At 28.8% G+C, this 16,138-nt stretch overlaps 1 protein-coding gene across 1 annotated transcript; it reads left to right on the top strand.

The window, feature by feature from the left end:
* Nucleotides 1–561: 561 nt before the first annotated feature.
* On the top strand, nt 562–10,739 carry LOC142329109 (uncharacterized). The gene is made up of 4 exons (XM_075373444.1): nt 562–697; nt 4,264–4,419; nt 6,515–6,683; nt 10,622–10,739. Exons 1-4 carry the CDS (start codon nt 562–564, stop codon nt 10,737–10,739), a joined length of 579 nt encoding a protein of 192 aa, XP_075229559.1.
* Nucleotides 10,740–16,138: the final 5,399 nt, after the last annotated feature.

The raw sequence follows: 16,138 nt of genomic DNA, 5'->3' as shown, positions 1-16,138 counted from the left end.
GTAATTATAGTAATTACTTCCTGGTTGCAGAAAATATGCAACTTTTCTGTCTGGCACTTAATACTAAAACTCAAGCTCTGAATGATCTCAGCTGACTTCAAGTAAATAAAAATTAAGAACGGTCACAGTGAATAAAAAAAATTCGAAGATTTTAAACTATTTTCTTAATCTCTTTGTTACTGTGTAATTTGAACTGCTGATTAAGCTTACTATCAGGAAGGACTTAACACAATTTTTTTTTAAAAGATATTCTTCACTGCTATTTTTCTGTATCATTTAATAACTTATTGTCACACCCCAAAAAATTCAAATAGAATGATATACCAAGATGAATGCTATTAAGTTCTACTTCAAACTTACTGGCATGTTTATTTATTGTGTATTTGTTTACAAGACTTAAAAACATATGGAAGTATTACCAAACAACAATACTCTAGTGACACAAAAACAAACAAACATAACAGTTAAATGTACAAAGCACAGTATATTAACAGACAAAAATTATTTTGAATGTACTTATAACAAATCTTAATGTTGAAATAAAAGTAAAATATTTTTACAATGACAACTAAATATATTGAAGGAGATCAGATTGAACAAATATTTCACAAACAACATATATGTTACCAAAAGAAATATAATGACCCAAAAGTTGCTGACCAAATTTGTGAGGCTATATTTATGTTAATACCTGGAGGTAAAAAATTTAAACATAATTTTTTATAATATAGGACTGGTACAATGATACTGGTACAATAATACTGGTACAATATATACAATGAAGTTTGCTGACCGTACAAATGACTAAACAAAATTATAAAAATTTTTCAGCTTGGTGACTCTTAAACATAATTTGTAAATATTCAATGTTTCATACATTGGTAATAAAAATTAAGTAGGTTGCACTAGAAGTAATAGTAGCATTATTAATAAACAGTACTTTAACTAAGCTTAATGAATAATTTATTTGCAAGATTTCATTTTATATAAGACCATCATACATGCGATCAGATATGCATGATTCTTTATTATGTTCTTATAATACTTTTTCCACAATTTAATTCCATAAAGTACATAAGTAATGCTTGATCTCAAGTTCAACCAAAATAGATTAGATGAGATTCATGATATCAATTGAATTAACTTTTAAAGATACTTAGAACAAGGCAGAAAATAGGTGTACAGGAGAATTCTGTAAAAATAGAAATAGGTATAAGTAACCTAAAATATTTTATGTTGTAAAATTATTTCAGAAATATCATTTACACTTTCTTAATTATTAATTTTAAGTAGAATAAAATGGAGTTCCTTTATATGTTTATTTGACTAACATGTTTGTTCTACATTGTAGGCTTAAAAAATTTTGATGCAGTTTTCTTGAAATTTAATTGATTTTATTGGAGAGTTAATTTTCTCATAAAATTAGTTACACCTTTTAATTTCAACATTCTCACAGGATTTTATAAACTCAAACAAAAATCTCTTTCATTATTTGAGATTTTTCATTTTCTATATTTTGTTTATGTATACAATTTTTTTTTGTAATTCAAAACAAAAAACAAACTGAGCTACAATTTTTTATCTTTTTTCAGAGTCTAATTTTACCTGGGTGATGGTCATGTACAATCACCTGTAGAAATAGTAACACTTTTCTGACAAAAAATTTATAACGAAACATTGTTTTATTAACTCTTGAAACATATAGGAAGGATCATTTGAAAATTATTAGATAGTGGAATGATCTTCCTTCCATAAATACTTCATGTTAAAAGATAAAATTTAATTTAATCATGTTTTATGATTAACACCCTTTCTTTTTCCTGTTTAGCCTCCGGTAACTACCGTTTAGATAATACTTCAGAGGATGAATGAGGATGATATATATGTATGAGTGTGAATGAAGTGTAGTCTTGTACATTCTCAGTTTGACCATACTTGAGATGTGTGGTTAATTGAAACCCAACCACCAAAGAATACTGCTATCCATGATCTAGTATTCAAGTCCGTGTAAAAATAGCTGGCTTTACTATGAACGCTGGAACTCTCGACTTCCAAATCAGCTGATTTGGGAAGACGCATTCACCACTAGACCAACCCGGTGGGTTATGATTAACACCCTATGCAAGTTTTATTAAACTAAAATTTAGGTTAGGTACCATTATTATTATTTCTTTCTATCTTTTCTAATGAATATGTTGCAATATGTTTAACTAGTGAACAATAAGCAACCTTCCCCTCCACTTGGCCCAATGAGTTGAGGATGATATGTATGACTTGTAAATGAGGTGTAATCTTGTATAGATTCAGGCCGACCATTCCTGAGATGTGTGGTTAATTGAACCCAACCACCAAAGAACACCTGTATGCATTGTATATTCAAAACCGTAAAAAAAATCTTACTTTTACTAGGATTTTAAGCTCAGAACCTATGACTTCGAAATTCAGCTGTTATTATTATAGTTATGAAAATAGAAGTATCTCAGTTGATAGAATTATCTCAAAATAATGGCTTGTTTGCATCACTTCAAGCAATAAGACATGAAAGAACTTGTACTGAAAGAAATACATAAACAAAGTTTTAATTATATAAGTATATAGATTTCAATAATTTTTATTCTCAAGTATTAATTTTATGCTGATTGCAAGGCCCATTAAATTTTGTAACTAAAGGATCCTGAGGGAGAGGAAGGAGAGTCCAAACCACAGTTTCATTGTGGTAAAAATAATTTTAAAACAGAATGGTTAAAAATTTTAATGAAAATCAAAGTAGTTTTTTGTTAACTGAAGATGGAATAGAATCAATTTCAATTGTAATTAATTAAAGGCTTAGAATACAAGGGATCATTGACCTCTTTGATGTAGTTGAGATTTTTAGCCTTAAAAAATTATCCTGTTTGAAAATAAAGTTTTAATATCAGAAAATTAAAATTTTTCTTAATGAAGAAGCTTTTAAGGACCTAGAGAATGTAGATGGGCAACAGGAATCATAATTTTATACCATAATGTTTTTACTGGCTGCAATAAAGTAATGCATTGAAAAAAAAAATGGATTAAATATCCCATTATTTCAATTTTAATTAAATGGGGTATAGAGGCTCTTCAGTGACAAAAAGAGCTGAAAATGTTTCACTTTTATTTTTTAAGGTTAAACACTTTAAATGTTATTATTTTAAATAACAGTAAAAAAACAATAATTGTAATAAAAAATTGTTTTCTTAGATATTTTTATTTAAAATAGGGCTTTGGAAATCAAGAGAACCTGAACTTTTTTGATCCTATTTTCCATATTCTTTCATTTTTCCAGTTGTAGAATGCACCTTGATAAAAATTAGGTTGGCTGTAGAAATATTACAATTTTTTTTACTAATATGTTTTTAGAGCTTACAAGGCAAAGGAGTATGAAACTCTTGAACACAATTAACTTATTTCTAAACAACATACCTTTAAAAAAAATAACAAGAAAAAAGAACTGTTCCAATGTTGCAATTTTTATAATTTAAACTATCTACAATTTTCAATTTTTGTTACTTGAGGGAGCTAGAGGCCTCAGGAGTCAAAGAGCGTGAATTTCTTAGTCAAATCGCATTTATGAGTTTTAATATTTTAAGATGAAAAACATGCTAAAAAAAAAAGTAAGCTACAATATAAATATTTTTATTTATATTTCATTAAATGTTCTTTTTATTAATTTAGGGGTTTATTTGAGTAGATATTGCCATTCAGTATGGGGATATTATGTTTGTTAAATTTTCTAAATCTAAAACACATTTTGGAAAAGAATAGTTTGAATATTGTAATATTTCATTACTTTAATAACGATCCTTGAAGAAGAGTCAAGAGTTCCATGGAGCAAGAAAACCTGAAATTTTTGGATATCATTGTTTTTTCCTGAAGGTAGGATATGATTGAAAAAAGGTCAGTTCAAATCCACAATATTTTTTTCATATTTTTTCCCAATTTAATTTAGAATTTTGAGAATGAGTAAGGAAGTTGAAAATGGTTTCACTAGTGAGATATCAGTGATAGGTGGCTTCCAGTGATTGCTTCTGGACAAAAGAATTAGATCCTTTAACTTGATGGACATATAATAATCAGTTTCTCACAATTAAATTTTATTTTTCAATTAGGTTTACTACTAATCATCTTAGTATGGATACATACCAACTTTGGGGTAGTACCCTACATCATACAGTGAGATGACCATAATAGATATTATTCAAACTAAAAATTAATAATAAATATATTGTCTACTTTTTTTTACAGTAGCCAGACTGAAGGAATTATTTTTAGGGTGGTCTTTACTTCCACCAAAAGATAGAGAAACAATAGATGAACAATTGCAACAACCTGATATGTACTACTTATACAGACCACTGAAAGAAGCACTAATCCGTTATGAAATAATTCAGGATACTCAAGGTAAGCTGTTTTTTTTCCAACATGCCTTAATGAATAATAAACAATTAAAATAAAAATACTTGAATAAATAAATTCTGTTTGTATGTTGCTCAAACAGCTGCAGAGCAAAAGTTGTTTTCACAGAAAAAGAGTCAAATGCTCATTTTTATCATTTGAGAATATGTGGATTTTATAAGAAAATGAAGTAAATTAAACAATTTTTTTCAATTTATTTTAGTTCATGTATCACACAAGGCTCCTGACGTTTTTTTGTTATTTATTAGTTGAAAATGTTTTCACAAAAAAATTAATTAAAAGGAAAAAATAAAACCTTAAAAACTGTTAAAACTCTTAAAAGATAATATAAAATTTGAAACAACTTTTATAAAAAACATTTAATGAAATTTTTTTTAAATTATCTGCTCGCTCTTCCCGAAATTTATTTCTTTTTCAAGAATATTTGCTAATAATGTACTTTATCTAAAGATTTTAAATTTTAAAATAATTTTTAAAAGGATAAAAACTTTAAAAATTCATTAAAAGATAATAATTTTTTAATTCTTTAAATGTTCACTTATTAAGTTTGTTCAGAATTAAAAGCAAACTGTCAACATTTTATTAAAGAAGAATTGAAAAGTATTTTTTATAATTTAATTCATTATTTTAAATTTATTCAGATTTATTTTATAACTTAAAACGTGGATAAGCCTGCAAATACACAGCTCGCATAAAAAGCCAGTATTTTTATGTACAGGAAATTTTAAAGGCTTTGAAGAAGCATGGGAAAGAAATTTATAGCATTACTGCTACCAAAGTACAATTTATTTGGTAACTATTTCTGCCATCAACAAATATATTTTCAGTACATATTGCATTAAATATATTTAATATTGTAAACTTAGTTTAATGAGAAAATTAATTCATTGACTGATCAAAAGAGAAACTCACCACGTTAACAACTAAAAATGTTTTTAATGAACTTTTGAATAGGTTTTTCATCTCTAAAAAAATGTTTGCCATGGAACTTTTAGTATTAATTTAGCCCCCATTCAGAATAAAGTCCTTTAAAATAACTTAGTATTGTTCAATCTGACATTCTACCTTGTACTGTTACACCATGAATTTTAGTCATTGATATCATAATAATTTTTTAAAACTGAAGATTTTACATTCATAATAGTTTAATCTACATAAAAAGTAAGTTATCAGTAAACTTAGTGATATGAAAGCCTGCATATATAATTTAATGTTTTTTTTTCTATTTTGAAAAATTCTAATGGCCTTTCTGAATTAGGAAATCTCTTAGTTAATTAAAATATAATGAGGCACCCCATAAAAAAAACTATTTGACATAATGAGATCGTGATAAATTGCTTTATTTAATTGCCTAGCATGATGGGGTTATTTAATTATATGACTATATGTATTTTTAGTATTATATACTTATAGTCTTGTAATTAGTGTGATCTAAGGCACTTGGTATGTGGGAATATTATTATTAAAATTATTTTTTTTTTTACTGTAATTTTTTCAACCAATGTTCAATTAGTTTCATGGGAAAATAATTTGAATATCACAATAAAATTAGACTCTATAAAATTATGGTAAACAAAATTGAATACTATGCAATTAATATGATAGATAATAAATAAAAATAACGAAAACTACTTAGATCTCATAAATTTTGTTTAGAAATCTTCCTTGTAAATTAACTGAAAGAAACTTATTATGGGGTCACAAAAGGAACTTTGTGTATTACACAATGAAATCACAAAAACAAGTGATAGCATTTAGTAAAGAAAATGAGGATCGAATAAACATAAAAAATTACATACAGGCCAAACTTAAAATCTCTTTTTTTTATCTGTTAACAAATTTCAAATAACCTGTAAAGAAACATTCTTCAGAATTTAGAATGGTGGTTCTTTTCTGATAGTAGGTAAGAAGTGATAACTGGAAGAATTTTATAAAAAAAAAATCAGTTTTAAATAAACTATGGCAATAAGATATATTCCATAAGATATTTTTGAAGTATTCTTTTTTTACAATATTTTTTATGAAAAGTTTCTGATTTTATTGCAAATCAATTAAAAAAAAAAAACTTTGCTTGTTTCAGGTGCCCCAGGGTGTGAACCTGGTTTAGTTTCATTTTCAAGTGACCCGCAATTGGAGGAAGGCTTAACAGAAGTTATACATAAACTAGAAGATCTTTTAGAAACTGTACAGAAACAGGATAGTGATGAATTTAAGTATTCTAAAGTTATTAAATCCACATCAAATATAAGGTAATAAATCTGCATTGAAAAAGTCAGATTGGAATCTACAGTAAATTGTAATTGAATTTGAATATCTATATTACAGTTTATCTTTATTTTTGGGGATAAATTAATAGTATTGTATGATGGGTGATCTCAGATTGGACTGTCTACCAAAATGTAACTGAGCTAATGTACTGTAGCAAGTTAACATAATATTAAACAAAAAAAGATAGTTGAGTAAAATTTTTTGACAATATTGTTATGGTATATATGTAATGATTGTCAAGCAGATGTAATTTTTCAGTTTTAATAGAAAATTGCAACACATTCAAACATACCTGAAAAAACTTACAACTGAAAACTGAAGTAATTGAGTATGAGTTAAAAAATTATCACCCATACAGTAGACTTTGTCAAATCCTATTTGAGGTAGGTCAGAATTCTCCATACAACTACACATTTTTCAGATTTTATTTTTTAGGATTTTTAGGATAAGTAGGAGACTGCTTTAACCAGTAAGTTCCCCACTAGTTTTTTTGTACAATTCCTACACAGAATTGGAAAATCTAGGTAGTCCTTCTTGTGGAAAGACAACAATAGTTGCTCTGTTGACTACTAAAAAGTGCCAACATAACACCAGAAAAAGATGGAACACAGTTTACTCTGTCCAATCTGTCACAATAAATAAAAAACCAAAAGCCCAAAAGAAAGATGAAATTGAACAAGTAAAGTTCAATTCAAGTTCACAAGCAAACTGGTATTTAGTATGGACCATTAGCAATAGCAATGGCTATGGAAGCACAAGTATCTTGTGAAGTGATATATTTAGAGTATACATCTGTATGGACGTGAAAAATAGACATTAGAAAAAGGAAAAAAGAAAGTCTAGAGTCATCTGAAGTGGTAGAATGAAGGAGGTTGGAGAAATTCAATGGGCAGTCAAAATGAAAACTAAAGAAATAAAAAGGAAAGTTAATAAAAATAATATTACAAAAATCTTTCAAAATTTTTAAAAACTTGCTTTATAGATTTTAGTCATACTTTAATCAAATTATTATCATACATTGCATGAGTTTAATTAGTAGGTTAATTTGGATTTCAAAAGTACCAAGTTTTTGTCATTTTTTTGTCAAATGGCTATTGGATTTGCCATCTGCGAACCCCAAAAACCCTGCATAGCCATTTTGCAGTTTTTTACACCCGCACCCTTAATTAATTCCCGTATTGGAGGATGTTTGCAAAAGTAATGGTGGAATATTGTATTGTCACCCGACCTTAGTAACTGTGCAAAATTTCAACAGTTCTTAAAGTACCTGACCAAATAAAAAGGGATGAAGGATTAGGAAAGTGCTAGAGGAAGGAAAAATAAAGGAGTTGGTAAACCTAGCTGGGTATTATTGAGTTAGTTGACCTAATCAACTAGGTGAATTCTATGAACCATATAAGAAAGTAGCATATTCAGTTGGAACTACTGTGATTTATAATGGTTATCTTAAATCAACTTTACAATAATTCACAAAGTGTTTATGGATGTAGCATTGACACATGTGGACACTAGTAAGCATTGTAAAATTATGAATGTGAATAAAAAAAAACCTTTTTGTAAATGTTAGAACTTACAACAACAATTTTGAAAAGAAAGAAATACTTATTATAAAAATAAATAGAAATGATGATTTCTGTAAACTTAGTTGTTATCTATTAAAATGCTGTAAATGTATATTACTAATATATAAATATTAGAAAAAAGCATAGCATTTAAAATGCTGTGGCTTTTCTATTACAATTTTATTGATTGCTGTTAAGTTGACACAAACTTTTTTTTTGAGTTCTGTAAATAATAAACAGACAAAATGAGCATAAAAAATAAAGTTGAAATAGAGAACTAACTACAAGAAAACTGCGTTGTTGACTTTTACCAACAATGTAAAATGTAGAATACACAATATCAATTGGTCTATTTGCATTCCAATAGAACCTTGGAATCAACTACAGTAGTAGGAACTGATTGATGTGTTGAACTACTATCCAACATATTTTCAGGAAACACATAATGGTACAATAATAATGCTGTACTGACCATCATTCTGAACTAACTAAATCTACTTTAAGCGTTGAAAAATGATAATGTATATGTATAACTATTATTAAGCTAAAAGACAGACAATAAAACAAACTGAATAGTATTCGACCATGAAATTTATTATGTAAATACTAAGATTATTTGAAATTATGGTTCAAAAAGACATCTAAAACAAGCTAATAGATCAGTTTTGTAGCTCTTGAAAAAAAAACTTACTGCTATAGTGTACCAAGTACAATTAAACATGTTACATTATTAAAAATACTTGTCTGTCGAATAGCATAATAATATTTTTAAATTATTAAAAGAATAACTTTCAAATTAATGAAATTTGTTCTTCCAAAGACATCTTGGAACTAATTATTAGCAACTTCTTCAGTGGAAAAAGGTTTCTTTAATGGAGTTTCCAGAAGCAACTCCTGTTTTGTATCCATCTTAAAAGAGTTATGAAATTTTCTCTTAAGTATCTAATTTATTTTATGTTTTTTATTCATTTAATTACTTATTTCTCCATTTGTAAATCTCACATTGTTCAATAATGTTGAGATTTTGAATTTGATGCGTTTTATGTAAAAAAAAAAACTTGTACTTTTGTTGGCTAATTTCTTTTATCTGGATCCTGTTTTTACAAAAAAACACATGATATATGGATATCTGAGCACATACTCATACCAAAAACCATACAAGATCTCAAATAGCAATATCAATTTAATTTAAATAAAGTTATTTTTTATTTTTAATTACCTTAAACCTTATATATATATATATATATATATTTAATTTGATTGGTAGATAATATATAACACATTATATGGATCACATTAGAAATTTGTAGATAAGTTACTTCATGGATAAGGAAAAAAACTGCCTCAGTAGTTGCCCAGATTGTTCAAGGGAAACCATGGTAAAACCTTAATCAGAACAGCATCACAAAATACACAATTAGTTAAAAGATAATCAATAGATGTAATTAAAGTCCATATTAATTATTTAAAGTATAAACACATGAATAATGTTAAGACAAATATGTGAAGGTAATAATTATAAGAAAGTGTTATCATATGTTTTACATAACGTTCTAATATTTTTATGTTCTTAATAATTCATTGGTATCAGGTAATGAAATTTAACTTTTGAAGCAATCTTTATTGTATAAAATTATTTAGTTTTCAGCAGGTTAGCTCTTAAGGAATGCATTGCAGGACTAGAATAAATAAGGTTAATAAGAAATAAACTGAGAAGAATTTTTAAAAAATATTTATTAAAAATAATTTTACTTAATATAAAAACATAAATATCTTTAAAAAGACATAAACTAGGAACCATGTAGAATTTATAGATACATTATTGTGAGTGGGTTTAAAATAAATTTCCTCAGTTGCTATAATAAAACAGTTCATAAAAGAGATTAGAAAGTAAAGCTGTTGATTATTACATAGTCAATTCATATCAGAGGAAGTGTTTCAACTATCTTCTTTTGCCCTTACTTATTGATTGCAGAGTTTAATCACTGAATTATCTTCTTTTTTTATGAGTAAGGTTTAGATGTTGATATATGATTTGTGCACATATGTCTTTCTTGATTGAGATGGTTTATGAAAGTGGATTTAGTGACGGAGTGTAATACTTTTATGTGCTCTAAAATATAATTTTGCACAGCTGCAACTTGTTTTCTCTGTATAGAACTTAACTACAGTCACAGCAGTCTATGTTAGGCTGTAGTTTTTGTCTAAAAATATGTATTTTATCAAATAAATATTATTTTAGATTTGATTAATTTATTTAAATAAATTTATTTTAGATAAAAAATTAATGTAACTAATGAGAAAAAAAAGATAATATGGATAAAATATCATTGGAAAAATTAAATTTATTTTTACAGAGAATTTATGAGTGAAGTAGGAACAATGCCAACAAATGGACCACTTACAAGCAGCAAAGGACGACCAATTTATAGATCAGCATCTATGGATGACATAACAAATTACAGAACAGCCTGAAAGCAACTTAGGGTATCAATGCAAATGGGTCATACATGATACAATAATTATTACCTTTACATTGAAAAAAAATATATAAAAGTTAAAAGAGACCGCTGAATAAATCATGATAAAAAACTAGTTTTGGTGAAAATAAAACTGTTAACCTGAAATTTAAGATAAAATACATTAAGACTTTTAGATTACCTAGATATTAATTTTTTTAAATTTGATTTTTTGGATAAATTATTATATTTATGCAGTATTTTAAGCTATTGTAATTAAACTATTTAACTACTAAATAATTAACTTTTATCTACAATAATTAAATTTTATTTTGTGTTATTTTATAAGTTATGGTAATGTACATTTCTAATTACTGCTAGTCTTAATAATAAATATTATTGTACCTTTTAGGCATACAGAATAAATATTTTAAAATTTAAATATCAATTATTAGAACTGGACTTTATTAAAAATATAACTTAGCTTTAATTGTTTTACTAAAGAAGATGTTGGCAATATATAAAAGTTGAGTTTCTGGAGTGTTTCAGCAGTGTGGGCAGCAGTATATGGACGGGCATTGACGTGCAACAACACAACACCTTTTAACAGCAGTCCTTGGCATTTGCTTCGAATTGCAGGCTTTAGCTTGGCAGTAAGCATCTCACTGTAACGTGCACTGTTTATTGTCGTGCCCATTTCCTCATAATGTTCCAGTACTGAGCCTTGTGAGTCCCAAAAAAATGTAAGCATCAGTTTTCCTGCGGATGGTTGGGTCTTGAACGTTTTTTGCAGGGTGAATTTGGATGTTTTCATTCCATACTCTGTCGTTTACTCTCTGGCTTGTAATAATGGATCCATGTTTCATCACCAGTGATGATTCTATCTAAGAAGATGTCCTGTTTGTTACCATAGCGGTCCAAATGTTTTTGGCAGATGTCCAAGTGCGTTTGTTTATGCAACTGTGTGAGTTGTTTTGGGCCCATCTTGCACAGACTTTATGAAACCCAAGTCTGTTGTGGTTGATTTAGTAGGCAGAATCGTGACTAATTTGCAGACGATGTGCCACTTAATCAATAGTTACTCATCTGTCTAAGAAAGCCATGTCATGTGCACTCTAAATGTTTTCCTCATTTGTGGCGGTAAACAGTTGTCTGGCTCCTACGTCGTGCATAACACTTGTGCAACCATTTTTGAATTTTCCAATCCATTTGTAGACACTCCGTTGCGGCAACACACTGTTCCCGTACTGTACCGAAAGTCTTCGATGAATTTCGGCCCGTGATACACCTTCCACAAAAAACGGATCACTGAACATTGCTCTTCTCTGGTGCAAACAGAAAGCGGAGCAGCCATGGTTAATGGCAGGTCAGTGATAATGGAACTAACCTAGCAGCATCAAACCTGCACAGACATAACAATAATTAAATCACACATGCGTCATCTACACAACACAATAGTACTATAAACATAAACAAAAATATAACTAAACTGCGGATAATAATTGACTTACCCTCATACAGCAAAATAAAGGATAATGAAGGATTGGATAAAGCATGAAAAAATATTGCTGTTAAAATATATATATTGCTATTTAAATATAGCAAAAATGTAAAAAAATCATTGCTTTAGAATTAAATAAACTAGCACTAGTTTGTCTGACCTCAAAAAAATTGGCTCAACATGGAAGGTCAAAGAAATCATTTATCATTTAAAGTAATTTCATTCCCTATCATCATAGACAAAAACTATGGTAGGTATGTTTCATGTCTTACAATTTTCAATGCAAACTTATATTTATACAAGATTGTTTAAATTTGGTTAGTTTTTCTGGGCTTAACATTACAGAAAACTAACTGTTGAATCAAAAAACTTGTTATCTGTTGATTCGTCTCCAGGAATCTTTTATTAGACTGAACCGTCATGTATCATTAAATATTGACACATCAGAGATACCACTAGGAACTTGAGTACATAAACACCTTGGCTTAAACACTTTTACTGACACAACATCAATCTCAAGTAAATTGTTCCCAAGTTTACGATTGACGATTTTGCAACCTGACAATTTCATATTTTAATTTCTTGTACTTAACTGTTGCACTCGTCCTAATTACATTATAAACTTTTAATGTTCACCCATTTCATTATTAATATTGAAGCTAAGATATGTTAGATTAACTATTCCATGTGTAATTAAGATGCTTGGCATTAATAATAATAATGTATTGATTTCGTAGAACACTGCTGTAGTATCTGTATCGTTAAATGGTAAATTAGTGCTTGCTCAGGCAGCGTTGTTGTCTGGCACCGAGTGATATTGAATATTAGTTTTTTCTCTTTTTAACATAATTGTTTGTATTTTATTAAATATGTGTTTTTATACATTAATTGTTAGTATGTAACACACAATCATATGATACGGCCTAGTTGCCAAGCTTGTTGGATTCAATCATATTATGTTATTGTAAGATGTATTAAATTATGGCGGGCACTATGTTTAGACACAACTCCTGATGATTCACTCAGCTCTGTATGACTCACACAGCTCCTGGTGGTTCACTCGGCTTCATCTACACTATATAAGCCAGCTCCACACTTGAATCTACCAGTCTCAGTCTCGATCGTTTATTTGAAGTTTTATATTGTTCAGTCAACATGTACATATATTAAATTATCTGTATTTAACAATGTACAACATTGTAATACAAATGAAAATAAATTATAAACATGTTAATATATTATTGTTAATTCAAAACAGTTTTTGTTTTATTTACAGTCCATTTAACATAAACGAAACAGTACTGTTCTATCAGCGTTAACAATCGCCAATATTTACAATGAAAGTATGAAAAACAATTTGAAACTTGTTTCTGTTCAGTTCGTTTTATTTGTTTATGACCATAAAACCAAAAGAGTTCCAAACTATGATGCATACATCCAGTAGCGGCTCGTAGCTAAAATTAGTGGATGTGCTGTTCCAGAAAATTTTTTTTCTGGGCCGTTTCAAGTTCATGGTTAAAGTTTTTTATAAAATAAAAGGAATCAAACAGAATAGCTGGAAGCAGGATAATAATCTAATTCTACGCTTTAATCACATTCAAGAATATGGTACACAGTTTTTAAGCACAACACACATGGAGGAAAAAACGCCAGGGTCGGCACTATGGAAGTGACAGTGCCCTCTGTCCCTTGCATTCAGCTTCCTATGTGCGCATGAGCACAACAGCCAAACACCACGCCGCTAGAACATTGAAGCACACAGTTCCATACAATGATTTTTGCATCATTTTCATAACATGATTTTTCAACTGGGGGATGGCTACTGACATTAAGCTTAAGGATTATATATTGCACAAACATAAAGAAAGAATTAAAGAAAAAAGGACTCATTACATTAAATGTTTTCGATAATATCAAGTGGAAATAGGGGATGCTGCAATTCCATAGTGTCTATTTGCGAGCCGCCACTGCATACGTCTTTAAAATTATAGAGTGATATTATCCGTCATACTGACATAGTCCTTGTATACATGCTGCAGTTTGAGTTTGCAATTTTTTAATATTACAAAAAATGAAGGTTATCTTTGATGTTTTGGCGTTGTGGGATAAGATTTTGTTAGGTAAAAGCAATTGATATTGTTGGGTCTGAGTAATGTAATGTACTATTACATTTTGCTACTTCTCTTTTGCATCACGACATCTAATTTCATTATGGAGTGTGGTTTGACTTCTTATTACTCTATTCTCTGTGTATGGGAAGTAACTGACCTCTGGCAAAGATTCATTACTATTTAAAAAAGCTATTACTTTGTTTGAATAGTAATTTTGAAAACATTATCTATTTCCATGAAATAATAAATTTGATTGAAACAATATTATTACCACAGTTAATTTCCCGCACACTATATACATCTGATAGTATTCGATAGCAAAGGTCCAAACCTGGAACCTTTTTTCATAATTAACTCTTGTTTTGCTTAAATCTTATCTAGGATAAAAATGCAACAAATACACAATTTTCTAAAATAAACCCTCAAAATAAATTTATAGTTGTTTTAATAGAATCAGAAATTTATAATTTCTGCCGCATTCCATGTGTTTAGATAATTTATCTATCTGGTAAACGTGTTTGATTTTGTTCAGTTCGTGTTTATGGATTCTACCTGTCAAATCTTGATAGCGAGTATGGTTAAGGTCACAAGTTACACGGTGGCTTTCTGCATGAACGGTGAATTTCTTGAAGATCTCTTTGGACCAATCAGGTCTATATTAGTTTTAGTTTTGTTCTCGAGCCTGGAAAGTGGTCTTTCAACTTCCGTATGTTGGTTGTTTTTTATAAACAGTGACACCATATTATCATTAATACGGTGATATGAAACAAATTTAACATTAAATATTTTGATGATATCTATGCGAACAACAAAATAGACGTTTCAAAAATCCTAAATACTACTAGGGGAGATTTGAATTCTATTATCAAAGTTTTTATTGAGATTTGACGATTTTTTTAGGCATAAATTTATCTATATAATCCCGTTATTGGAAGAACCGAAGAGTTTAAACAGAGATTGTGATTTATTTTTGAGTACAACTTTTCGAGCTTACGCGCGCGCGCTGAGTTGCTGGACTAAATAATAGCAGCTATAAAATAGCTGCAACATTATGTTGATTGAAATAAAAAAAAATTGGAAATTTATTTTGGTTAGTTGCGACTGATACTTCTTGAGATATTGGTTATCTTATAGAAAATTTGATTGTACACAATTTTTGTATGTAGGCAATAAAATATTTTTTTTAAATATCTCTTATTATCAAGTTATTTTTGCCCGTCCCATTAAAAACTAAAACAAAATAGTTTTTACTTAAGTGGTTTTCATTTGTTCATTGTCTCGGTTGTCTTTTATTTGTATGAAATAGCGCATGAACAGGATAACCTATTGGTAGAATTTAGAGCTAGTGTGGGTTGTATTTTTGATGAGATGGTAGATGATGAAATGAAGCAACGCTATGTTGTTCTTGAATCGTTATATTTAATTTCTTGTCATCCTTGACATTTTGACTGAATTACAATAGTTACATTAAACTTAAGAATGTATGACACTTTAGTCATAATTAAACTTGAACATTAATTATCAAGAAACTATGAGTCCCCTTGGGCTGAAATGAAAACACGACCGTAATGCGCGGGATTCTGACGTAGAATCATCGTACACGGCTTAACTCGCCGGTAAGCGCTAGTACCCACTAGATTGCAGCACCGAACGGCTCGACGTGAACGGAATACCTATTTTAACGAAGCTTGAAGAATGGATTTATTTTGTCCAGAAAGTAAAACAGTAGCAGTCTCTCTCTTTTATGTTTACACCAGTGGTCGCTTTTCTTGACGAATAATAGATTTTTAATATTTACTTTCC

The sequence above is a fragment of the Lycorma delicatula genome, chromosome 8 (genome assembly GCF_047948215.1).
Source record: "Lycorma delicatula isolate Av1 chromosome 8, ASM4794821v1, whole genome shotgun sequence".
NCBI classification, from domain to species: Eukaryota; Metazoa; Arthropoda; class Insecta; order Hemiptera; family Fulgoridae; genus Lycorma; species Lycorma delicatula.
This window is presented reverse-complemented; position numbering and strand designations above follow the sequence as displayed.

Excerpts from the sequence above, each read along its gene's own strand:
- LOC142329109 (XM_075373444.1), top strand. The coding sequence starts at position 562 with ATGACAACTAAATATATTGAAGGAGATCAGATTGAACAAATATTTCAC. Across the intron at positions 698-4,263 it reads ATTTATGTTAATACCTGGAG|TAGCCAGACTGAAGGAATTA; the intron begins GTAAAAAATTTA and ends TTTTTTTTACAG. Across the intron at positions 4,420-6,514 it reads AATAATTCAGGATACTCAAG|GTGCCCCAGGGTGTGAACCT; the intron begins GTAAGCTGTTTT and ends TGCTTGTTTCAG.